Raw genomic sequence first — 25,538 nt, forward strand, 5'->3', positions numbered from 1 at the left:
TGCTAAGTTCTGGTGTCATATGACCACAGCCCCTTCCTCCAGTGTCTCCTACATTACCTGGGCTACTGTATGTGTACTTATAACAATGAACTTTTTTCCATTGTGTAATCAAAAGTTGTAATTTTATCAATGATTGGTCTACCTAAGCTGAAAATCTCTGCAGCTATTTTATAATGCCATTGTTGCCTGCCTGTAGGACATGGCCATGTTTTGGTGAAGCCCGTCACACCTTGACGATTTAGCCAGTGTATGCCCCACATCCCAGAATCCTCTAAAACAGGCATCCCCAAACATAGAGGACTAATGTCCAGCGACAGCCTAAGTTATAAGCTGCATAACGGCAGCTTATTGCCCATGAAATTTCACAAGCCAGTGGGTGGGTGAGGAGGGAGAGAAAGAAAAAAGGTGTGCAGTCACAGAACATTCAGCATCACGTCTGCTAGGAAGTATGTTGTTTTGGCCGTGGTTGTGAATGCAGGGAGGACCCATCATACTCATCTTCTCTCTCAACCTATGATGGATGTGAAGTCTGGAGGAGTCTTGACGGTTTCCTCCTGTGAACCAACTTTTATACCAAAAACGCAGCCATTTAACAGTACAGTAGCTGTAAGTTAGAAACACGTTAAGCGGTTGTCTGGAACACGCCAAATGCTTTGATATGCATTGGAGATAAGTTCTTGATAAGTTACGCATAAGTTCTGCACAATTACTCATAGGTTTTGGATAAGCTAGACACCACGACTTATGTGTAACTTACACTTAGCGTACGTCAACAATCAAATAACTTACCTGTAACTTATGGCCCACGTATGAGCATACGCTGGCATACCTCAACGTACTTGCCAGCAAGCATGTAGCGTGCCAGCATGCTTCAGCATGCCCATAACTTATACAAAACTGACCCATAACTTATCCAACGTATGCCAGTGTTTTTGCCTGATATTTTGTACGTCAGACATACGCTGGCTAAATCGTCAAGGTGTGACAGGGGCTTGAGGTGTTGAGTTGTGCAATGCCATTTCAATCTGTTGGGTTGAATGGAGTTGGGTGAGATGTTAAAGGCTTGATACATCACTCTATGTATTAAGGAAGTGTCTTTTTAATCAGGTTTGACAACCATTTGGTAAAATCAAAGACTTTCATTATGCGTCAACATTTTTCAGATTATCACTCACTCTAATTATATTTGAATAACATTATCTTAACAGATTTTCCTGGCTTAGTGCTGTCATGGTCAGTTGAGTGCTGAGGCAGCTTTTCTGTCCCCCTTAAATCCTTTAGAAGAAATATTACACGCCTCTGGGCAGATCTATAAGCGGAGCACTTGGAATATGCTGCGACAGAGACGAATAAGCAGTGAAGGAAAACCATCATTCATTTAGGGCCATACAAGCTAAGTCAACAGTTTCTAAACTGTCCCACACCTCTCAGACATTACACAAACACAAACAGCTGCAAAAATGAGCTGAGGCCCTGGTCCTCCGGCAGGATTAGAGCACGCCCTCTTGTCAAACTATAGGCAAATCCATGACTGGTGATCTTCAGCTAAGAGTCGGGACTTTTCTGCTACGATTTGATGTGCCCACTTAGCGCCACAGAAAGTGTTTAATTGCTTCGGCCTGCTCCTTTGGTCTGACTAGGAAAAGCAGATAATAGGCACTTAAAAGATGTGAGGAGGGAGGTGTGGCTAATAATGAATGAAGGTTGTCATGAATGATGCCCTCTGTGCTTTCTGTGATATCACATTCCTCTTCAGCAGTTGGGTTCAGACCTTTAATCCCCAGCCCCTCCCCTTCGTGTCTCCGTTAACAGGACGGTGTCTGAATTGGCCACCGGCAGCAACAAAAGAAAACAACTGCAAGAACGTAAATTAAACATACTGCAGATGCTTTTGGCTGGCTGTGTGTGTGAGGTCTGTAGGGCCCTCCAGGCAGGGTGAATAATTAACAGGGCCAGTGAGTGAAGTAAGGTACCAGGCAGGGTGTTTTGTTACCTTCGCCTCACTCAGCACAAGCAAACAGCATTAGATAAGCCTATCTCTATCCGCCTGGCTTGTGTGCATGTGTGTGTGTGTGTGGAAGCAGTTGGGCCACTTTAGATGATTCAACCATTTGATACCTTCAAAAGCCTCCTGCAGCTCAGTAACAGTTCCTGATGGAAAGCCTAGACATCCAGTGTTAAATGAAGACAGGCAGCTGTAACCATCTTATCAGTTCTCATAAAGTTAAATGCTTTATTGCACTAAGATATTGAAAGAAAACTAGCCTTCAATTCATAGTAAAGAAATTTATTAGTCAAACAGTACTCTGCAAAAACATTCGTACCACTTAAACGTACATATGTTTTATTAAATAAAAACCACCATTGTTCATTAGGGTGAAGTAATACTAATACTATCTATTCAACCCTCTTTAGTCCACTCAAATCAAATCCAGAGAAATCAATTTCTTTAGAAGCCAATGAGAATTCAGCCTGATTATGGGTGATTTAACCTAAATATACTGTAAATGCAGCCATTCTTCTCATGGCTAATGAAGTTTGTATTTAAAAAAATTTGTATTATGAAAACAAAGAAAAATACCAGACACGTCGGTCAGAAAGCTGTGGGGAAATTTATGCAAAGTTAGTTTATGAAACAAGCTTTCAACATCCTATTAAACCCTGCTGCATGTATCATCTAAGACAATGGACAGAGTGTGGGACAGCTAAAAGACCCAGTGAAATCTAACAGACAACAGGACAGGCCGGGACGGGAGAGCTTCCATAGGAGAAGCCAATATAGTTCTGGAGGAGTTATCTATATCATTATCTCAGGTTAGCGAATCCATTGAAAGGACAATTTATCATCATGCTCACCATAAATCTGAGATTTATGGAGGAGTGGTAAGCATGAGGAGGTTTAAACACACCTGTCTGGAGTTTGCAACAAACCATGCAAGAGATTCCATTATGTGTGAAACAAGGTGCTTTGGTCAGATGAGACCCAAAAAGTCTACATAAAAAATATCACATATAGTGGAGCACTAACATGATACATTAACCCTCAACTTTGACTGCGCATAGTGAAACATTGAGGTGGCAGCATCATGCTGTGGGAATACGTTCTTTAGTGGGAACGAGAAGGATGTGAGCTAATGGGAGGACGGATGGGGCTGAAATCCAGTAAAATCCTAATAAAGTGGACCTGATTCAGAGACTGTGGACAAGTTATTTTGCAAATTTTGGAAACTATTATTTTTGTGCTTCCTAACCATCAGTTACTCTCTGTTGGTTAATCAGATAAAAGAAAAAAAACATTCATGATAAACAATCTGAATTTACATGTTGTAATTTGAAAGTTTTAACTTTTATTTAAAACAATGCTGCAAGGACACAGAGTAAAAAGTTACATTTTTTAAATAAATAAAATAGGTTAAAAATCCAATTTTCTATATAAATTAAAAACTTTATATTATAAAGATAAAGATTGTTAGAACTTGATTTTCCTAAAGTTAAATAATAAATATATATATATTCAGCTAATTCAAAATAAAGCTTTCCATTCCTTACAGTTGTAAGACAGAGAGGACAGTCTATGAATAGGAAAAATAAATCAATATAAAGGAACTTAGAAAGTTTAATCTATGAAATGTTGTCTTTCAGCAGTTTCTGTTTGGGAATTAATATATATCTAAAAAAAAAAAAAAAAAAAAAGGTTTCATCTGTTATTTCAGCTGGCAAAAAAGTTTTGCCAGCTGAAATAACTTTTTGCCCCCCCCCACTTTTTTTTTAAAACCTAATATGTATTTTACATGCACTAAAGCAATATTTGTAAAAAAAAAAATTCCCCCGGTTTACTGTAAGATAACACATTCTGACATTCCAGCTCCAAGATTTGCTTTCTGTGTTTGCAAGATAGGAAAAAAGGGTTTCAATCAGGTCTGCAAACAAAATATGTGACTTTTATTCAGCGTTAGTATTTTGTTTACATTCTATTTACACCATAAAACAAGTTTTCATTCCATAAAGAGGGGAAAACAAAATCTAAACATTGTGAGAAAGTAGGAGGAAAAAATATATCTGAGGTCAAAGAAAAGAGCATGAACACACCATGAATGAAGGTTGGAACAAAGAGACGACTAAAGGAGCAAGTAGGTAAACCTATGGAGGCTGCATTCAAGCTGATCACATACAAACATCACAGGACTATTGACATTAATATGAAAATAAACAGAAGAAAATTGAATCTTTCTTCAAACAGCCAAGACTACAGTTTTAATACTGGAAAAAAATTTTAAGCTTCAGACCCCGTTCATAGCCTGTGTAGCACCTGCAACTCCACCTACCACCAGCGCCCAACTGCTAATGGTGCAGATGATTATTTAGATGTTGATTCAAGTATAAGATTCTGTCCTTTTTCAGCAGGGCTGGTTTTGTGGTGCAGGTGTCAAAAGTAGCTCACAGAGAGAAACTGATTTTTTTTTTAACTTAAGTTAGATTTCCTGTTTTACATTGTTCAGCTCACTGTTTTCTTTGTTTTTAACATGTACAGTCGTCTTAGCAACAATTGCCAACCCTGGCAAAGATGTGTAAAATGCTTCAAATAAATCATGAACATTGGTAACCACAAAATAACACGTTTTGCAACAGATTTCCAACTTTAAGCAGGGAATCAATTAATCTTCTATTTGTATTTTTTTTTACTATCATGGTGACAGGTTTACCTTGTTTTTTTTGCCAAGTTTGTCACACTTCCAGGTTTTTTAAGTCTAATTGGTGCTCTTATTGGATGTTAGAGTTTAAGCGAGTAATTATCATCCTGTATCAATTTTTTATGTTGTTTTATTAGTGAAATGACAGATTGAAACATTCTTAAAAAAAAAAATACAAAAACAAACAAAAAAAATAATTTCTATTACGGAAACTATTTGGGATACCTTTAAATCCCCCCCCAAATAAATGCACTTGAAATTTTCCACAGTCTCCAGACAGACATAGTACTGCATTCAATAACTAAAGTATTTAAGGGATTTACTTTTCCGTAAGCAAAGGTGATGGTTACCAAATACCTTCCCGCTCTTCATGGGCCTTTAGCTAGTTTATATCGGTACTGTGGCTTTTTTCTGATCTTATTTCATAAATATATTTCTCAAAGTCATTAAAGTTTAAGACTAATTCATTTCTTTAAAAAAAATGATTATTTGTTTTAACATTGAAAAAGTTGAACAATTCTGTCAACAACAAAGGGCTTAACCATACATTCCCCTTGTCAACAAACCCAGGTTAACGCTGTATGATGACTTTGAGACGCAAGCTTGAAATATTCTATATCTGGTGGTTATCACATGGACTGCAACAAAGCCATCCAGACTTATGGAAGGGAAACAGTTAGTGGAAGTAACTTAAGGCTAGCATTCCTAAAAAGTAAAAATTACTACCCTAAATTTAAGTAACAACTAAATAATGGAAAAAAATGATGTACAAAGTCAAGTTTGACCCTGAAAATGGCAACAGAGAAAGAACTCTTTACTTTAATAAATAGAATTTGGAAACAGAATGAAGAAACTGGAGCACAGTAGCAACAATCATAAATGCGTGATGCTCTGATCCATCCTTGTCTCTTTAGGACCGTTAGATGTCCCATCTGGCTTTCCCTGGTTTAAGGCTTTACTTTAAAAAGAAATCTAAAAAAAACAAACCAAGCAAAATCACTTTCTGACAAAGAGAAGCCAAGCAGAGTTGGCTGACAGTCAGGAATAGATGGAAATGCCACCGTAGTTAACAAGCTTTGCAATACTACGTGAAAAAGTGAGGACGTATTTTTACAAGGATAAATCAGTCAGTTGCATCTACATTAAAAAGCCATCACAGATTCATAATTGTTGCTGTCAGTGTTCTATTTCTTTGACTCATACAAAGCTGTGACCTCAGAGTAAGGAGTGTACATCCACGGTCATACTGCCACACCTCTGACAGACAAATGAAATAAATTAACAATAAGACAAAGTTAAAAAGTTCCCTCATTAAAATGCATTGGAGCAGCAATAAATAGATGTTTCCTCTATTTTCAGTTACCATCAGACGCTTTAAAATAAAGGATCAATCCAAAGCTGTTTGATTTGTTGCTTTGTTCCGAGGATAAAGCGTTGGCTCCTCTTCGTCCTACTCCTCCTGCTAAGGAAGCCAGCATAGAACATGGAGATGAGATGCTCTTATAGATGTGTCCTTCCTGTATTTCATCCTCAAAAAGACCTTCCAGTGTCTTGCTTTAGCTGTGGTTATATTTTTTCTCTTTTTTTAATGTTAATTTTGCCTTGTAGCACAAACATTCATCTAAACACACACATACACACAGATTTGGAGCACCCGATGCCTTGCTCTGTTCCCACACATCGCACATTTAATCCTCCTACAGCCTTGTGCTCGCTATGAGTAGTAGTTGCCTTGTGACGCAGCCCTAAGAACAGCTTTTGCTCCATGCTTTCATTAAAGCAATGAAACAAACCAAGAGCTGAGTCCCTAAGGCAACTTCTTCCTCACTTAGCCATTCAGACATACTAATTTATCTTCTTCTCGGTTTTCAAAGAGCCATTGCGTTTGTGCTTCCCGTTGGCAATGCTCTCAGAGTGGCAGTGTCCATTGGTCATGCTGCCATCCACTCTTCTGTTCTGGTGCCCATCCTTGGCCCTGAGGAGATGTACCAGCCTACGCAGCAGGAACACTATCAGAGCGCCAGTAGCTCCAACAATAAAAATCACATCCAAGAGGAAGTACTGGTAAGGGGACACTTCGTATACAGCTGAGCGCAGGTGGTTAGCTCCGTTGTGACGGAGGATGTAGCCGATCCAGTACACAGCCCTGGTGATTGGGTGACCTGGCTGATCTTTGTGGATGTTGGAGAGGAGACGAGCCTGCTCGCGGTACCTGGGGACAGGAAGACGGCAGGGATGAGGGATAAGAAGAAGCACCCAGAGGGAACACCCACAGAGAACACCCACAATATGTAGATACTTCATTCCATGTTTGCAAATTGCCTTTTAAAACTACTTAAGACTTACAATTTTACATATTTGACACATTGCAATCATAAACTCTAATTCATATTCATTCATGTTAAGCAATAGAGCAAAAGGAAGTAGGCAACATAATTGTCAATATGGAAAAAATATACTGCTTTTAACAATTCCTTATAAATGAAAAAATTTTATATAAGGTTATATAAAGTAAAAAAAAAGGCTGTCCATTCTTTGGAAAACTGCTCAAGTTCAGTCAGATTGATAGGAGGAATGTCCTAACAGCAATTGTTAGCGATTGCCACAGATTCAGAATAAAGTTTAGCACTAATTTATGACTTATTCTGAAATTTGAATATGGTTGGATCTAACTCAGAATTGTGCAAAAACAATCTTCAAAAACTATTATGCTATATATTTTAGAGGTAGTCTAGTTTTAACATGATTGGAATGTTTGAACATGTCATCATGTTATTTATTTGTTTAGGTGTTTTATGGAGAAGGGATAAACCTAAAGGTTAATATGTTCACCATGAGAAGCAATGTTCTTGCTTCCATCCTGTCTTGGGGATTCTTATATCTTCTCAACGCATCATCTGGGTAGAACTTTTTCTCATGGAGTCTCTGAGAATAATTGTGCAATTAGAAAAATTTTGCAGGGAGAAAAAAATGGAGATGATTTTTTAAATTTTGTTTTTCAATTTCGAAATTTCGTCTTTTGTCGAGTGAGGACCTATGTAGAGGTAACTGTTATCGGTTATGAGTAGTTTTGAGGATGTGCTAAAAGAGTCGGAAAATGTTTAAAAATGTGTGATATATATTTAAAGTAATATAAAGCATTTTTCTCTCCTCAATCATTTGAACATGGCCTCTGCCATTGTGCTTTTCATTTACAGGTGTGGCTTTCTATGAACTCAGCAACTGAGCTTCTGCTGAAGTGTAATTACTTGGGGAGAAAATTTACTTTTTACTATAAGAATGAGGTGAACATTCTCAATTGTTGCACAGCATGTCACGAGCTTTAAAGTTATAGATGGACTTGGCCCGTCCGATCCAAACCAACCTATTCTAGTTTTGATTGTAAATTTACAGACCTGTCGACCAGTCTCAAGTATTTTGCAGTCCATCATCCTGAGGTCTGAATGATAAGCATTCAAAATATAATTAGGGTAATCTTTAGGATGAGAGGTAAGATTTAAACAAAAAAAACAAAAAAACTCACATTATTGGCAGGCTAGATCCAGAAAGGAGAACAGGTGAGGGCTGAAGTCAGGTTTATTCTTTGAGATAAATCTATTTTTTTTTCCACAGATCTATGAAGGTTTGGTTGGGATATGAGCTTGTCCTCTGCACTAGAACACTTCACAACCATTCTTCGAATGTATAGAGTGACATGCTCTGTAGTAACCTAGAGGTAGATTTTCTTCCCCGTTTATCTGTAAATGTGCCACCTTTATGCTAAGGATGCATACCTTGGATATGCATACTGAAGCTATTTGTATGTTTAGGAGCAGAAATTCAGCACAAGCAAAGAAAAAAGGGAGGATACTAGGGATGAGGACTTAAAATAAATCAGTATACACTTTCAAGGCTAAACCCATTTACAAATCAAATGTCAAAAATTGTTAAAGCCTCAACAGATGTTCTCTTCTCATAATCTATAAACATGGATAAAAAAATCAAACATCAAAGATTTAAAGTGGTCAAACCTAGGGTCATTGATGACGCTGCTTAAGGAATTGTAGAGATCTTCCTCCGACATGTATTTCCAGTGCAGCATGATTCCCATCCCTTTTGCTGCCACACGGGTCATGGTGTCATAGTGGTCTCCGAAAAGGGGCACACCTACAACCGGCACCCCATGATACATGGCCTCGTAGATGCTGTTTAGGCCTCCATGGCTCAGAAAGGCCTTAGTGTTAGGATGGCCTGGTGAGTGGGAAACATAGGTTAGTTTACTGAACGGGACAGAAATCATCAATAAATTCTGTCATGCCTTTTGTCCTACATTCCTGTTTTATTTATGGCAGAGTCATGCACAAGACCCTTTCATTTAAACTGAAAAATATATTTGATTAGTTTAGAGCTTTCTCTATAAAATCTTGGTTCTTCTGCCAAACGTCAGTTTGAATAATTAAGCAATACACTATGATATTGCAGTAAATACAGTTTTTCCTTATAATTTTCCTGTTTATAATTGAAGTTTTTTTTTCTTTTTTTTTATCGTGGCTCTGACATATCAAAAAGTAAAAAGTCAAGAATTGCTTAATTTTTGCAGACACTTCACTTTTTTAAACAAAATAAAAAGATAGTTGTTATCCTCACAAATCAAGAACAGAAAGCGGCCTTCACATTTAGACAATAATGAATCTGTGAAACAACTGTAAGTAATTGTATTGTGTCTGTTGTTTGTTTTCTAAAATACTTTTCTCATAGTCATTAGCAAAACCACATTAAATCCAGCTGCATATACTCACCCAGTAAGTCATTCTGTGGCATCCAATCAACGAGCTTCGTGTTGTTACCAAGGTTACTGGGTGTGACTCCGGAGAATCTACAGAAATAAATAAGAACATCTTCAGGGCAAAGCTTAGACAGCTTTTTCAGAGCAAAATGCTTTCATTTACACTTTTATATAAAAATTTCCATTTCAGAATTTCAGTTTTCCTGTACTGCACACCATGAGTTTTCAACCTACCCACCATGAAATTAATTTCCTCATTCAAAACTATAATTCAGTCCAGTTTTACTCTCCTAGCTCCACCAAACCTTCATATCAAGGTAAATTATAATCCAATAAAGATAATATGTACCCATGTCACATAGCTTTGATGAACAGCAAAACAGACAGTAAAGGTTAACGAACTACTTATATCAGACTCTAAAGTCATAATGCATGACCTCATACTGTTTGTACAACAACATGTTACGTAGAAAAACCAATGACCTGTAACTACTGTACCTTGTATCCAGCTTTGACTAGGTGAGGTTTAGGTTAGGTTTTTTTTTTTTTATATTAAAACAGTTTCTAGAACTTTTTTTCCCCACAAAAGCCAGCAGGTGGTATAAATGAGCAAATAGAAAAATATTGTGACCCTATTAATAAAACCAGCATAAAGAATAAGCTTGCATATCTTGCATTTAATTTGGAAAGCTGCTTTAACTAGCAATTTATTTTATTAGCTAAAAATATGATTTAAAAAAAGCTTAAATATGATTTAGGAAAGGAATTAGTTGATTCCTATGTTATGATGAGATAGATTGCATCTCTTAAGCATAAGGGTTTTATAATTAACTAGTAATGTGGTCGTTTTCTGATTAGTGCTACATATTACATACCATAATCTAACACAACCTGTTCAATAGCAGCAATAGTATTCAATTTCAAGACCTTTTCTGTCATCGACTCACAAAGAAAACTCTGATTGTTCCAACTGCAGTAACTTTAACAGACTTCCTCATATCAACAGGTATCGACACCTGATACCTATTATCTGTTGTTTGTCGGCGGCGATATCCCCAGTGTGCTGTGGGTCATGCTTTATTGCACAACTTGTAAGTTGTGTTTTTAGACCACACACATTTTTTGTTTGGTCTAAAAATTCTGTCATTCCCCGAAAATCTAAATATTTTCCAGCCTTAATAATGACATTCACAGGCAAAGAGAGACAAAACTGGCTGCTCTACTTTAAAGAAATAGGGGCAGAGATGACTATAAACAAAGTTCTGTCTTGCCAAAACTTAATTTGGGACAAAAATAATCAGCTGCTGCCAAGATGAGTAAGTTAATACTGATCATATGATGTAGGTTATTTATAATCCTTTATACAGGAGTATTTGTTTTTATTTTTAAATGATTTTTTCTCATACAATGATTTGTTTAAAAATGAAACTCCGAAATCTTGGTGAGATGTAAGACTGCACATTATATTTTAAACTAAAAGCATTCAGCCAAATTTGTTAATGCAAGTGAGAGAGCAAAAAATATTAGGTACACTATGAACAGAACAATTGTTGTTATTTAATATTATGCTACTACTACTGGTTGAGTAGGGTGTACTGCCCCTAGTGGAGGGATTTAGGTATCTTGGGGTCTCGTTCATGAATTAGGGGAAGAGGGAGCGGGAGATCGAAAGGCGGATTGGTGCGGCATCGCTGTGAAGCGTGGGCTGTACTGGTCTATTGTGGTAAAGAGAGAGCTGAACCAAAAGGCAAAGCTCTTGATTTACTGGTCAATCTACGTTCCTGCCCTCATCTATGGTCATGAGCTTTGGGTTATGACCTGAAGAACGAAATCCTGGATACAAGCAGCCGATATGAGTTTTCTCCATAGTGTGTCTGGGGTCTCCCTTAGAGATAAGTGGAACTGCTCAGCCATCTGGGGAGGACTCAGAGTAGAACCGTGGCTCCTCCATGTCGAGAGGAGCCAGTTGAGGTTATTCAGGCATCTGATTAGGATGCCTCCTGGACTTCTCCCTGGTGAGGTGTTCCAGGCATGTCCCACTGGGAGGAGGCCCAGGAGGAGACCCAGGACACCCTGGTGGAACTGTGTTTTGCAGCTGGCCTGGGAACATATTGGGGTTCCCCCAGAGGAGCTGGCCCAAAAGGCTGGGCTCCCTACTGTAGCTGCTACCCCTACAACCTGAACCCGGATAAGTGGAAGTGGGTGGGTGGATGGATGACAGGAACTGATGTGGTCAAAATATGAGTTTTAATAAATAATCATATAATAGTATAAATAACAAAGTATAATAAATAATCATACCAGTGATAATTAACCTCACTATAAACATATATTTTTCAGGTCCCCTTTTCAAAAAGCTCTGTCAGTGAGTTTGTTCCAATTGCTCATATCGAATTTGCTCCCATCACTTGAAATCCAGTCTATATTTTCCCTGTCACCTTGCTTGAAGCACAGCATACAGTCAGTGAGAAAGCCTTGATGAGGTTCAGTTAGAATACACTCCTCATTTAAAAGAAAAAAAACAGGCTTTTTCTTCTATGAGTTAAGTTCCAACTTTTAAAGAACAGGGCTGCTTAGCTACTAGAGAGCCTAGGGATTGTGAATTTCAAAAGGGATCATGTTGAAAGACTACATGATGTAAATCACATTTGTTAGTGAATTCAACCTCTTTTGCTTACCATTTGATGATGTGTGTGGTCAGTGATGCAACACTATATATAAATATGAGGTTTTACTAATACGACATAAATTTGACTTATTTTAAATGAAAATGATCAGTTTTGATCAAGTTCTTTCAGTTCTTTCATTATCAATAATGGTTTTTCCTTTACATTTCAGATCATTTCCTTTACATTACAGAGCATTTCAGATAGAGTTATTTGAAGGTTACACAAATATAGCAAAGTAAAACTTTTATTCAAATTCAAAAATCTGAACTTTCTTTCGATTTATGTCAAGCTAACCGATCAAGCACTGGATCCGGTTGTCAGTGTTGTGCCTGAACGCGTTCATTGAACGAAAGTTCATGAACTCGTTCATATTTTGGGCGAACGTGAACTGAACGTACTGCATTACTGCCTGGTGAACGTTATTGTGAACTCGTTCATTCTGGTGTCTGTGAACGGCACACTCTCTCAGTTCAACTCCGTTCAATAGGTTGCCAGATTTCTATAGAGTCCTCCAGGTAAAACCCCGGCTAAATCACACCGTAAACAGGCCTTAATATGTAGCGGGAAAAACACCCAATCTGGCAACACCAGCTACCAGCCTCGTAGCCTACAGCCGCGTGCGTCATCAAAGCAAAATGCAGCGTGGAAGCAACAGCAGCATGGAGGCGACTTAAAACAGGTTTATGACCAGGTGGTCGGTGAGGATGATGGCAACAAGTTTGCCCGCCGGCTTTCAGTAAAAAAATCCGCACTTCAGTAACCTTAAATTCCTACCTCAGCCTGGTCCCTCAGTTTGTGTTAGTAAAATCTTCTTGAGCGGAGGTCTTCAACAGGGGATCCGCGACCCCTAGGGGGTCTACGGAGGTACTGCATGAGGGTCTGCATGGTTAGTTGATATTTTTATATTCCCCCCCTGCATTTTTTCCCCCCACTAATTGAAATGTCTTTAAATACTCATTAACATGAAATCAACACACTGTAGTAAACAGATAAATGGAGGCAGAAGATGTCTTTCAGTCATCAATGCTCACATTCAGCGACACACAGGAGCTCTTTCAAGCTGGACACCGTTTCCTTCACAACAACCAGGAATCAGAATCAGAAAAACTTTAATAATCCCAGGGAGAAATTCATTTCTTTACATTACTCCATCTGTAATAGAGTGACTATAGGACACAATTTCATACAATATATATAAATAGGGGGTCCCCGCTCCATCTCACCATCAGTTTGGGGGTCCTTGGTCTGGAAAAGAAGACCCCTGTTCTTGAGGGTTTTACTATCCATGTAACTTGTTTGTTAAACCTGCCTGGTATAATTTTCCAGGATTCCAGGATTCCTTTTTGGTATGTATTGAAATGGAATTTCAAATGGAAAAAATTATATAAAAAAAAAAAAAAAAAACATTTGCACCTTAAAGATTACTTTCCTATTTTTCTTTTAATAATTACTCATAAAAAGACCATTCAAGCAGCACATTTTTCCTGATGTTTTTGAGAATATACTGTAGGGGTGAAAGCTGCAGCTGCTACTAGTGTGAAGTGAATGGACAGCAACAAAGCATTAAAGCAACAATGGGGAAATGCTGTCCCCTCAATGCTAATGTAAACCCTGGTTGGATAAGGATTCAAAACTGGATATGAAGATGAAATCTGACGCACAGTTTCAGTGTTACAACTGATAAAATAATTGCTGTCTGTGGTTCTACAGTAGGCTATGGTGTAATTGAGCAATATATGAAAAAAAAAGAAAAAAAAGAACTATGAACTAGTTCGTTTTTTGGAATTGTGAACTATGAACTGAACTAGTTCATTTTAAAATGTGTGAACTGAACTTTGAACTAGTTCACGTAGAAAGAGAACTTTCCCAACACTGCCGGTTGTGACATATAGAGAGACATAGAAGAGCAGTGGAAACAAAGCATTTTTCATTCAAAAACACATTGGAGTGGGATTTGTCCAAAGATGGGGCAGCAGTTCCTGTCACTGGGTCCAGGACAGATGGAAGCACGTCTGGAAGAAACCATTATCCACTCACAGTTTCTGGATCTGGGAGCATCTCTGGAGAATTTGGTAGACCAAAGGACATTGTGTCCAACGTGTTGGGTTGAAAAGACAACAGGAATCGGAAAGCAAATTGAAAGGTTTGCCAACTTTGTCCATGTGAATTGTTTTTGAGAGAAAGGTGGAATGTTAAGATACCAATTGACTGATTGATTGACTTTATTGTTCATACAGAAGAATGTGCCAAAGAAGAAAAAGGTGCATGGGATACATACAGTGCGTCCACATATGACAGCACTGGGTGTCAGATAGAGAGAAACAGCTTATTGCACAGGGTACCAAATAGTAATTGCAGATTATACATTGCACAAATGATTGCCATTATACTGTTGCATTGTAGAGTCAGGTTACAGTAGGGATGAAAGTGCTCCTTTTTACAAATGGTGTTAAAGTATTTCACTAAAGGAGCTGCTCAGCTCCTCTACAGTCTGGTGCAAAGGGTGGAAGGTGTTGTCCATGATGCATGTGAGCTTGGAGAGCACCCTCCTCTCAGCCACTTCCTTAATTGAAGCCAGAGTGCAGACTAGGACAGAAGCGGCCTTTCTCCCCCTCACTAGTTTGTTTTGTCTCTTTCTGTCTTGCTATGTGCTGCCAGGGGCCCTGTAGACAACAGCGTAGAGGAGGGCTGATGCCACCACAGTCATAGAAGGTTTTAAGCAGGGGCCTGCTCACTCTAACAAGGACCTCAGCCTCCTCTAGAGGTGGAGGCGGCAAATGGCAGGCCAACAGTTGGCCTGCCATTGTGAGCCTAGTTGTGGTAAAAATATAAATGGGATGCCTGTCCAGAGGATATGGAGGGGGGGAAGGTATATTTTCCACTTTCTTTATTAAACATTTAATCTCTCTGAGCATCCTGTTTATGTTTAGGCCTACAGTAGCCTATATGGACATGGAGCACTCCCGTTATGCATTGCTAGTTTGTAACTTTCCTTAAGTCCTTTTTGCTAATCGTAGCATTCTTTCTTTGCATGCGTTGTGTATGTTTGGGTTAGCATCATCTATTTATTTGCAGTGTGTTTGCACTATGCTACACTATTTTCTGTGAATGTATTATTTCTTTTTGCTGAGTTTTTCCTTTAAATGAATGTGCGTTTGTGTCTTGATCTAGTTATTGTCTGGCAAAATGCAGCTATATGAACTGCATGACCCAGAGTGTTTTGTAGTGTGAAGCAAGCAGAGTGTGAAGATGTTGGATGTGTTATGGCGTGCATGTAAAGCATTTCCGTTCATTTCCTATGCATTCGCATGCAACAAAACAAGCTCCATCTGTCCATCTCTATCTGTTTCCCTCCCTAACCCAACGTCTTTTATCTCGAGTCAACAAAGCCTCACTTCATTGTCCAAACAGTCAAAGCCTGCATTCATGTAGCCATTTATCAAGGAAACAATTCATTTGGTTTCATTCCGTTTTTAACACATTAGTCATCTGCTACTTCCTATTGGTTTTTATTAACCAATGAAAGCTTTTTAAAAAAAATATTTTCTCTGTTTTCATTGATTTGATATCAGATGTATGTCAAGATGCTTAAAAGAAAAAAAACGTCCTCTTAATACAAAATATGAAAACCAAACATGGTGCAGCTACACAGAAACTACTCTGCAGCTAACAAAGGCGTATGTGACCATTATGTGGACATAGGCAGGGTAAATACGCAGAACAAGGGGAACATTTATTAAATGGGTGGTATAAAAGGTGTCTTGTTCTATTTGACTGGGATATTTCTCTCCTAGGTTGCAATGGAAAAAATAAAAATCATATGACTCATGTTTAATTACTTCTTTGGCTTAATCTCCTCTTTATTGGATCCATGCAATTTGGTTTGCAAAACAAAACAAAAAAAATTATGCCTGTTTAATAAAATATATAAAGATAGAAACAATGCAACTTTTTTAACACACTGAATAAAAAAATTTATAGAAAGTCACTTCATCACAACTTAAAACTGGGTACTACTAAGCATGCCTCTTTTCATTGTTTTATTTTATTTTAAAAAGATCCTCTAACACTTTTAATCAGCTTTAAAAGATTTTAAGAAAATCCTTAAATTTTTTCTAACAAAAATGATCTTTCACTGTGTTGCTTATGTCAAGTACGGAAAAGACATTCTATTCCGGGTCGCCCTTCCTATCTTTGCAAAGAAAGGAATGCAGTTTGTCAACTTTGAAACTTTATCCCTTCACTGCTTTCAGTGTACTTATTCACTATGCGAATAATCCAAACAGGATTAATTGAAAAGAAAAGAAAAAATGTGATTAAGGGCAAAATTCTGTAATAATATAAAGCTTTTCTTTTCATCTTAACCAACAATCAATGAAGTCAAGTGCTGACAGGACTAAAACTCAAACTTGCCAACAACACAACTTATTACAGAATGTTATTTTTAGACTAATAAAAAAAAAAAAAAAAAAGGAGTCGAACTAATTCACACTTAAAGTAAGAACACAACTTTATAAGCAAAAATGTTCAGAAATACAGATGAGCGAAACTTCTGTTGGGATTGACTTTTTAAAAATGTTTCTTTAGCCTTTATCTAACAAGGAAAATCAAGTTGAGATTAAAAATATAATTTTAAAGCTTGGGGCAGAGCCCAAGAACATTAACTATGATGTGTATGTAAAAGTCACAGATGCTCTTGTTTGTTCCTATTGGATTTCTAAAATTATTACATCATACTTAAGGCCAATCAATTTCATGATGTATTTTCCAATCACTTACAGCATCAAAACAGCTAAGCAATCTAGGTCACTGTAGTCAATGACTAACATGTGTTTAAATACACCAAGATAAAAGTTAAAGATTAACTTTTTTAGAAACAATGCTTGAAAAAACAGCAAAATTAGCACCCACTTTACTCGCTAAACTCCAAAACAATTACTCCTCTTGTTATATTTACAATCAAGGTCAGGATCCATGTATAAAAAATAGCAGAGAGTACCTTACTACAATAATACATCTGATTTTGGATACAACATTGCCTTTTCACAACTTCTGAACTTTTTTAATTTTGTCTTAAAGGTATTTTAGTGGGCTTAATGTAATAGATCAACAAGGAGTAGTGCAGTAACTGAAATAATATCTTATAATCAATTGTTATGAATAAAAAAATTAAATAAAAAAAATTATTATCTATTTTTATAACAAGACTGAGATAACACTAAAGAAATTACTTCTGCAGCAATAACACCTTCAAGTCTCTAGCAGGTTTGCCCACAAATAAGACAGAGTATACCTGCAAAGGTATGATGTCATTTGGGCTGCCCATCCACATGGCTCTGACAGTAAAAAAAAAACTATTCTGGCAACCAGGTTCAAGAGTGGGACAATTTCAATTTCAAAACGGCAGTTCTGAGTTCTGTGAAATTGTTTATTTCTATCTGAGATAATGGCAGAAATAAACAATTTGTCTGAGATTTTTGTCGGACCAAGCCACGCTATGTACCACTCTTACTTAATAGTACAAAGTTAACTTTAATCAAACCTGGTGGTCTAAGATTATTCATTGAGAGCTCCTGTGTAACTCCCTCCTTTGAGCTTGAGACGGTTTTGTCATCTTGGACAATCCATCCTCTCCTTCACTTTCCACATCCAAAAGATAACCTGGCCAACATGCCTTCATCTCTGCAGCGTCAAACAATTTCTTCCATCACACTTTTGTCAAACTGGTTCATCGTGCACTTACCTCTGCATTTGACATTTTCAACTCCCTTCCCTCTCTGGCCCCAATATAAACTCCATGAATTGCAACTAGTACAAAAGGCAGAAGCTTGCATCATTTACTTCCCACTTTACACCTGTAAAGCTTCACTTGCTCCTCATGTCCTTTTGTCAATTTCTATCGTCCATACATAAGCGAAGGCAAGGTTACTTCCTCACTTTAGGTCACAGTTAGAAAACTGACCCACTAAGACTTGCCTTCTATCTAAAAGTTGGCAAATATTGATATTCATTTTATGGTAACTTTATTTAGTCATTATTTGCTGTTATATATCTTTTAATTTTATTTAGTATGATGTTTATTGATATGATGATCTTGAAAGGTTCTTATAAATAACCTGTATTATTACAATAAAAGGTGAACACACACAAGATACACAGCTGAAATACTTAAGACAGGAAAATTATTTAAAATTTATTTTTCTCTTTCCTATGTTCAAAATGAAAATTTCTTTCCAGATGTTTGCTAGTTTGACAGGTTATATTTTATGATGCAAATGAAATAATATCAATATTTTTCGTGAAGATTTATATTCATTTTTATTTTACTTATACCCAAAAGCTGTTTCCAAAAAAAAAAAAAAAAAAAAAAAAAAAATGGAACAATAAAACTATTGTAAACATAAAGCTTTAGAACAGGTAACGCTTTTTGCACCGCAACCCTACAGTCTTCCCATTCTCGTCTGTCTGTCAGCCAAGCCTATCTCCATTTATTCATACGACAGACAGTGGTCTATATGTCTGAAATAAAAACTTACAAGAACAACCAGGAAGAGATCCCTGGTTGGTTGCATGCGTTTATCGTCTAAGTTACTGAAAGTAGGGGAACAAACACTAATGGCAATTGTACATCTTTGAATGAGATAGTGACAGGTGGAAATACAACTCATTATTTATGGCAAGGGGGAAAGGCAGCAATATACACATTTACTGAGGGAGAGTTTCTAATACGTCATCGATATGCTGCACATTCTGACTTGCTTGTTAGGGTAAATCCAAAGAAAACTTTTGACAAAAATTTTTTTTTTTATGCTATCTGTGGCCCGTCTGCAATGTTCTTTAGAGCCTAAAAGGTATCTACTTGCAAAGACCAACCCTACTCTTTTATTGATTGGCTGATGTCACGGCTTTGCCAGGTCGGTTTATTACCTTAAATTGAAAATGTAAATGGAAAACCTACTAAATCAACTGGATATGTTTTCCCCCATTTTCCAGTTGTCAGGAAAATGTTACAGCTTAAACTTAAAGCCATGAGCCCCATCTGTCTCTAATCATCATGCATCTCACTCTCACAAATAGCAAAAATGGTTTTGTTCAGCGTTCTCTGTAAATTGCCTTGAGATGATGTGTTGTGAATTGGTGCGTTACAAATGAAGTAAACTGTATTAAAAATTGAATCACTGGCTATGTGGTGTTCATTTCAGCAGTTTTCTGCACAATCCTGTGTTTCTTTCAGTGTTCGTGTGGCAGTGATACGACGTCCAACTTGCCCAGCTTCCAGTGGTGTTGCTCCTCCATTATAGACGCATATTATTTCCTCATTTTTAATTAAAAAATTACCATGTTTTTCTTTGGGCAGACACAATCGTAGAGACTGATAACTGTACTCAATGTTCTTTGCAAGGCTGGGTGCATGTCATCCAAGATTCTGTTTAATGACAAACGTTCTCAACCTAACCTCTAATGTCTAGGATTAAATTACAAACAGGTAGACAAAGCGCAACTGTCAATCACTTTCTTGTTACATTTCATTTATTTTAGGGGTGTTAGAGTAAATGGAGCTGACCACCAACTCCAAAAGTAGTTTTCTAGCTTTAATTGAATTTAAAATGCTAAGAAGTAAAAATGTCTAAAAACCTTTAAATCACAAAAGGACCCGGGTTGTAACATAACCAAAAGATTTTTAAAAACTGCATAAATAGATGTATGTTATACCTTCCACTGCTTATGGTACCTATGGTAGGTTATTACTATGACTTAAATTTTATTGCAAAATAAAAAATTAAAGATGAGGTACGTCAATAAAATAATCTGGAAAAAGCACTTTTCTACTTTGTGACCAGAAAAATATTTCCCTTTCAAATGAAGTCATAAAGATTTGTAGAAGCAAATCCTATGACGCAATGGAGCTCATTAAACATGAGATGCCTGGAGATATAAGACAGAGGCACATGTGGGTGGGTCTGAACTTTGACCTGAGCAAACAGCCTGACACTGACGAAGAAAGCGTTGCCTTGAGTTCTGCTTAATTAGAATATTCCCATTCAAAGGTTATCTCAAGGCAGATGAATGTGTGTGTGTTACCTCCAGATGACGCGCTGTGGTAGCCTTGCTAAAGCTCCTGCAAGTTTGTGAGCAATGTCATGGGAGAGGTACTTCACTCCAGCACCAAACGACACAACCACAAAGCCATGCTCTGCTGTGTCATTCACCAAGTCCTGAAAATGCTAAAGGAACAGAGAGAGAAAAACCAGTAAGCTACAGATCCAGAGCAGTAAGCTGATGTTTCACCTAAACTTGGTTTCTAAGCTCTTCACAAAAAACCCAGGAACCCAAACTATTAATGTGTTGAAATTGAACACCTTAGATCGTTTAAGGTTTACTGATAAAGGTTTTTCATGTAGTTGAAAGGAAAATTTTACTATGGGATCAATAAAGTGACAGTTATTGTTATATTTGAAATTATCTAAAAAAGATTTGGGCATTCTTTTGAAATGGTTTCAGTTAGTGAGGATATATAAAATGGGAAACTTATTTCACAATTATCATCTTTGGAAAATTATACCTTAAAAAAATATTTCTCAATAGCCTTAAAGAGAATACAGCAATATAAAAGCCTTAAGAAGTAATGAAAGAAATACTGGAATACACCAGCACATTTTTTATTTTAGTCCATTGTTTGTGCAAACAAACCAAACAATACTAAAAAGGAATGTTTTTTATTTAAAGCATGGCTTAAAAAATTACTTTGATTTCATATGCAATAAATATAATATTGGACTGTTTGTGAGGAATAGACAAAGTTAAATATTATGTTAAATGGATGAGTTGAATGGCAAAATATATCAAATCATAGCCTTTATTGCAGTTTAAAGTAAGCATAATTCAACTACAAAATATGGAATATTTGACAGGCTGTAATGTATTATGTAAAATGCATTTATACACTTTAGACTAGATATAAACCAAGACAAGTTTTGTAAGGCCAGTTTTGTAAAGCCTACTTATTTTTCGACATCAGTCTAACAAATCCCTGATAACTGCTAACTTTGTGGGCCGATGTTTTAATCTAATATTCCTTTCCCCCCTGTATTTAGGACCCAATGATAGCTGTTACACAACTCACAATTCAAACAAAAAAATAAAAATGCATTAACCAATACTGCATAAAAATGAGGGAGAACAAATGAAGGTAAAGTAATCTTAAGGCATGGCTGCAGAATGCATTAATGAACCAGTGAACACATGCATCAGCCAATGATGAAACAAGGATATTAATATCTCAAAATATATCAGCTGGCTGATGTGTTGCTCTAACAACACTGTTCTTCAATTCCAGTCCTTAACCCTATAATGCCAAATGTATCGTGTTTGATACAAATGGTTTCTGAAATGTTTTGCGTCTGACACCTTTTGCATAATTTAATGGTAAAAACTTTGCTCAAAATCCTATTGTACACAATCAGATATACCTGATAACAGCCAGTAGAAGACTACACAAAAAATAATCTTGACTTATCGCATAGTAATAAATTATTAATATCAAAAATTTATTTCTATTTTTCTTTTTACATATTTTGTTAAAAGGGCAAATAAGGAATTCAAACAAAAAAAAAGTAATTTTCTGTTTTGTTTTATTCTTGGATCAGGCTTTACAGGGTTAAAGTCCAGTGTTAGCAGGACTCCAGAGAAATTGACTGTGTTTGAACATCTGCCCTAATCACTATATAGGGCCCTATATAGTGGTTACGTCATTTTAAACAAGTGTCTGAACATGTAGTGGATGCCAAAGTAGTGGACTCAAAATTTCCCACAATGTAGGGTGACCATATTTTCATTTGGGAAAACCAGGACACCTTGGAGCATGGGGGCGGCGGCGGGGGGGAACTCTGTTTGCATGCATAGAGATGTCTGTGGCATGCACTCACTTAACATAGGCCTACGTAATCCTACAATAACATGATATTTACAGTTGGTTTATTAAAAATGTTTTTCAGTAAAAGTCAACAGCAATAACTCCAATAACAAATGATCATTTTATTCAAAATGTATTTATTAAAAAAATGCTTAACAATTCCTGTAATGAATGAATAGCACAATGAAAGAAACAAAGTCTCATCTAAACATCTTTCACTTAACATTAAAAGTTAACAATAACTCAACTCCCAATAACAGATGATACTCAGCCTCAGTAATGAACGGAATAATGTATGTTCTGTAGGCTATTGGAAAAAAAAAAAATAACAAATGAGTTAATTAACAAAAATTACCTCTTGTGTAGCAAAAAGAACTCAAAATGTACCAAAAACAAACAAACATATCAATAGACTATCTTTACTTTCGGAGTCCAGGTGGCTTTTCAGATCCCTTGCACCTCCATTGGACACCGAGACATATGTGCATACTGACGGCCACGCTATCTATCTTCTGATTAAGAACAGGGCTGCCCGCACTGACGCTGCTCAGGGATTATGACACACAGACCTCTCCATGCAAAGCATCATTAGATTTGTTGTGCCAGCGGCCCACTGTTGTTTAGAGCATGGCATGTGCACAGTGCGGGAAGGCAGAGTTGCATGACCAAAGGGGACAAAAAGTAGTGATCATCTGTCTGAACGGTCAGTTAATCGAGTTCACTATAAGGTCCACTAAATATTCCCCGCTCTATATATTGATTGAGGGATTTAGGGCCATTGCATGCTGAGGAATTAATCCATTCATTTGATTCAGGTGTGTAGAAGCAGAGATAGGGTTGCGCAACAAATCAGATTCATTGGTTATTTCATGTTTTTAAAAGTCCACGATTTGAAATTTTGCTAAATCATATAATCAAGGAAGTCTCTTACTGCATTTTTTATTTGTGCATATGCTTCCTTCTAGTGTAGCCGTTCTTATAGGGATGGACATGGTGTCCATTTACATATTAGAGAATATATTTTTGAATAAAGTAAATTTTAAAATACATGGATGTAGTTTTTAAACACTTCAATTAAAATCTATTAAAATTGGAATCGTCCAAGATGAGTAAAAAAATAAAAATACGATTTTATTTTTATGCCATATCGACCAGCCCTTAGCAGAGACACATCTGAAAGACTTAGGACACCAGACCTTAAGCTCTAAGATTGTAGACCCCTGCTTTAGACCAATAATGTATTTGAATAGCTGCAGGGACACCGAGAACATCCCAAGAACATAAATCTTGTCAGACGAGGTTTTGGTGTATTGCGCTAATTAGAAGTCAATGAGGATAATCACAGCCAACACAATTTTAAGCAAGGGGGCAGCGTTGGTCCAACTGAGATAGACCCCAGGTCTATTTTACTCGTACTACGCAGCAATTTAGCAGCATACTCATCGGTCTGTGTAAAATGCATCTGCTTTTGGGGAAAATACAAAAATAAAATCTGTTAATCGCAAGAGGAAAGAGTCAGTTTAGCAGTCAGACATCGCATATACAGTACAGTAAATGACAGACTAGTGCAAAAAAATAAAATAAAAACAAAAGAATAGAATACTTTACCCACGATAGGAGTTCTGGAGAACAGAAAAAGCAAAAGCAAGGCAGTTTATCAAGGAGGAGAAAACCAGATATAGTAAAATATCGATCCTCTTTGAGCCTCACAAAAAACAAAATAACGAGGGGCCGACAGAGCAGGCAAGCACAGGGTATATCTCTCACCTCTTTATGTAAAAACAGAAGCAAAAACTTCAATAAACTTCCCAGATTTATTTTTGACAATCACTTCTCTGCCTCAGTCAGCATATAAACCGTCCCACGGTGTTTATTGCTGCGATTCCTTTTCTTTATATGTAGATCTCATAATGTTTTAATATAGACATATAAAAATTATCTTTTTAAGTGGGGCTTTGCTATATAGAATGCACCTTTTTTTATTTATTTTTTTTTATATAACTTTTCATTATCCGTCCAGGTCAAATGTGGGAAACTGTTTCAATTTATGTATTGCACAGAGACATAAGTAAAAAAAAATCTGCGCAGATCTGCAGACCCTGCCTAGTCAGAGCCTCTCTATACGTAGTCATTGGGATATGGGAATATAAAATGGGTCGGAGATTTAAAGCCTCAAGCAACCAATGTGTTCAGGCCTTTAGCCACACAGATCCTTCATTTCACTGACAGAAATAAAGAAGCAATGACAATGAGAAAGAGCAAATTTAGGAAATATTTACGTTATACCCAGTACATGCAAATATTTTCAAATACCCAGGATATATTTATTTATTTATCAAAAATAAAAAATATCGCAACTTAATGTTTTTACTAATTTGAGGAAGCCTAGTCCACAATAAATGGGGAAATAACATAATCCATGCTATTTTATCTAATATTTGATCAGTAGTTCTGAAACAGTGGGAGCAATGAATGACAAAACGTACATTTTTCAAGGAAGCGGGTTTAGAAATCGTAATCTTACCATTTTTTTTTTTTTTACAGATTTTTTCTTTTCTTCACAATTAATCTTTATAATAATTTCAAAAAGGCTTTACTGCTTGCTCATCTGATGACATTAAATCAACCTAAACAATTATTCTTTATTTTTATAACAAAAAATGGCATTATGTTATTTGAAGAACAGTCTAAAGTCACTGCTATTAATTTGAAATTAAATATAAGGAAAAGAGTCTTGAAAAATTTCCTGGAAATGTCCATTACAATGTCCCAAATTACTCAAAGATGTAAAGAAAACAAAAGCAGAACCCTCCTGAGAGTAACTAGTGTTATATAAGTAAGATCCAATTTCCACAGTGGAATAACAATTTTCATTATTGATTGAATTTGAAAAAAAATGAATTACTACCAGCAGAAAGTCATTCTGGGAAGATCAAAATAGTAACTGTACCTGTTACGTAAAATTAAAGTTAACATAACACAGGCATTCATTTCACATATTAACTTTCTAAATAGAAAAACGATAAAGAGGAGCTCAAGAAAATTGCAAATATTTTGCATTTATAATCAGCAGAATTATCGGCATTGTTAAATGTCTGTTTCTATGAGATTAAGACTATTTTATAAAGTAAAATATATCGCAGTCCCATCCACATTGGTTATAACTTGACCATTTTCAATCAGCAGAACGTCTGACCTTTTATTTAGCAATGTCACTTTCTGTTTCTTTGAGGTTTAATTATGGGGTCACAGAGGCCCTTCATTCAGCCAATCTGCAAAACGGGAAAGACAAGGGAGCATGCCATTCAAGAAACGCGGATATGCAGTGATGGAAAAATATTTTGTGGCTTAAACCTCTCCACAGTAAGAAAAAATGTTTTAGGATTTATGACAGAAATGACAGAGACAGACAAGACTGAACAAGAAAACAAGTCTGTCTTTCCACCACAACCAGTTATTGGGGTAGGAAGAGGGTTTTGGAGTGAGGGGGGTGGGTAACC

At 36.7% G+C, this 25,538-nt stretch overlaps 1 protein-coding gene across 2 annotated transcripts in view; it reads right to left on the minus strand.

Moving 5' to 3' along the window:
* Positions 1–5,168: 5,168 nt before the first annotated feature.
* The window catches only part of ugt8 (UDP glycosyltransferase 8), a 33,106-nt gene continuing 12,736 nt past the window's right edge, over positions 5,169–25,538 (minus strand). The window contains exons 2-5 of one of the 2 annotated variants that reach the window (XM_038269051.1): positions 20,208–20,350; positions 9,470–9,546; positions 8,702–8,921; positions 5,169–6,903 (exon numbers count right to left, since the gene is read on the minus strand). In XM_038269051.1, the coding sequence (XP_038124979.1) occupies positions 6,537–6,903; positions 8,702–8,921; positions 9,470–9,546; positions 20,208–20,350 (807 nt within the window). In that variant the 3' untranslated portion in view covers positions 5,169–6,536. The remainder of the gene's footprint in view (positions 6,904–8,701; positions 8,922–9,469; positions 9,547–20,207; positions 20,351–25,538) is intronic. The other variant, XM_038269050.1, reaches the window with a different exon arrangement.

The sequence above is a fragment of the Cyprinodon tularosa genome, unplaced genomic scaffold (assembly GCF_016077235.1).
Source record: "Cyprinodon tularosa strain WSP-4 unplaced genomic scaffold, ASM1607723v1 ctg718, whole genome shotgun sequence".
Taxonomy (NCBI): Eukaryota; Metazoa; Chordata; class Actinopteri; order Cyprinodontiformes; family Cyprinodontidae; genus Cyprinodon; species Cyprinodon tularosa.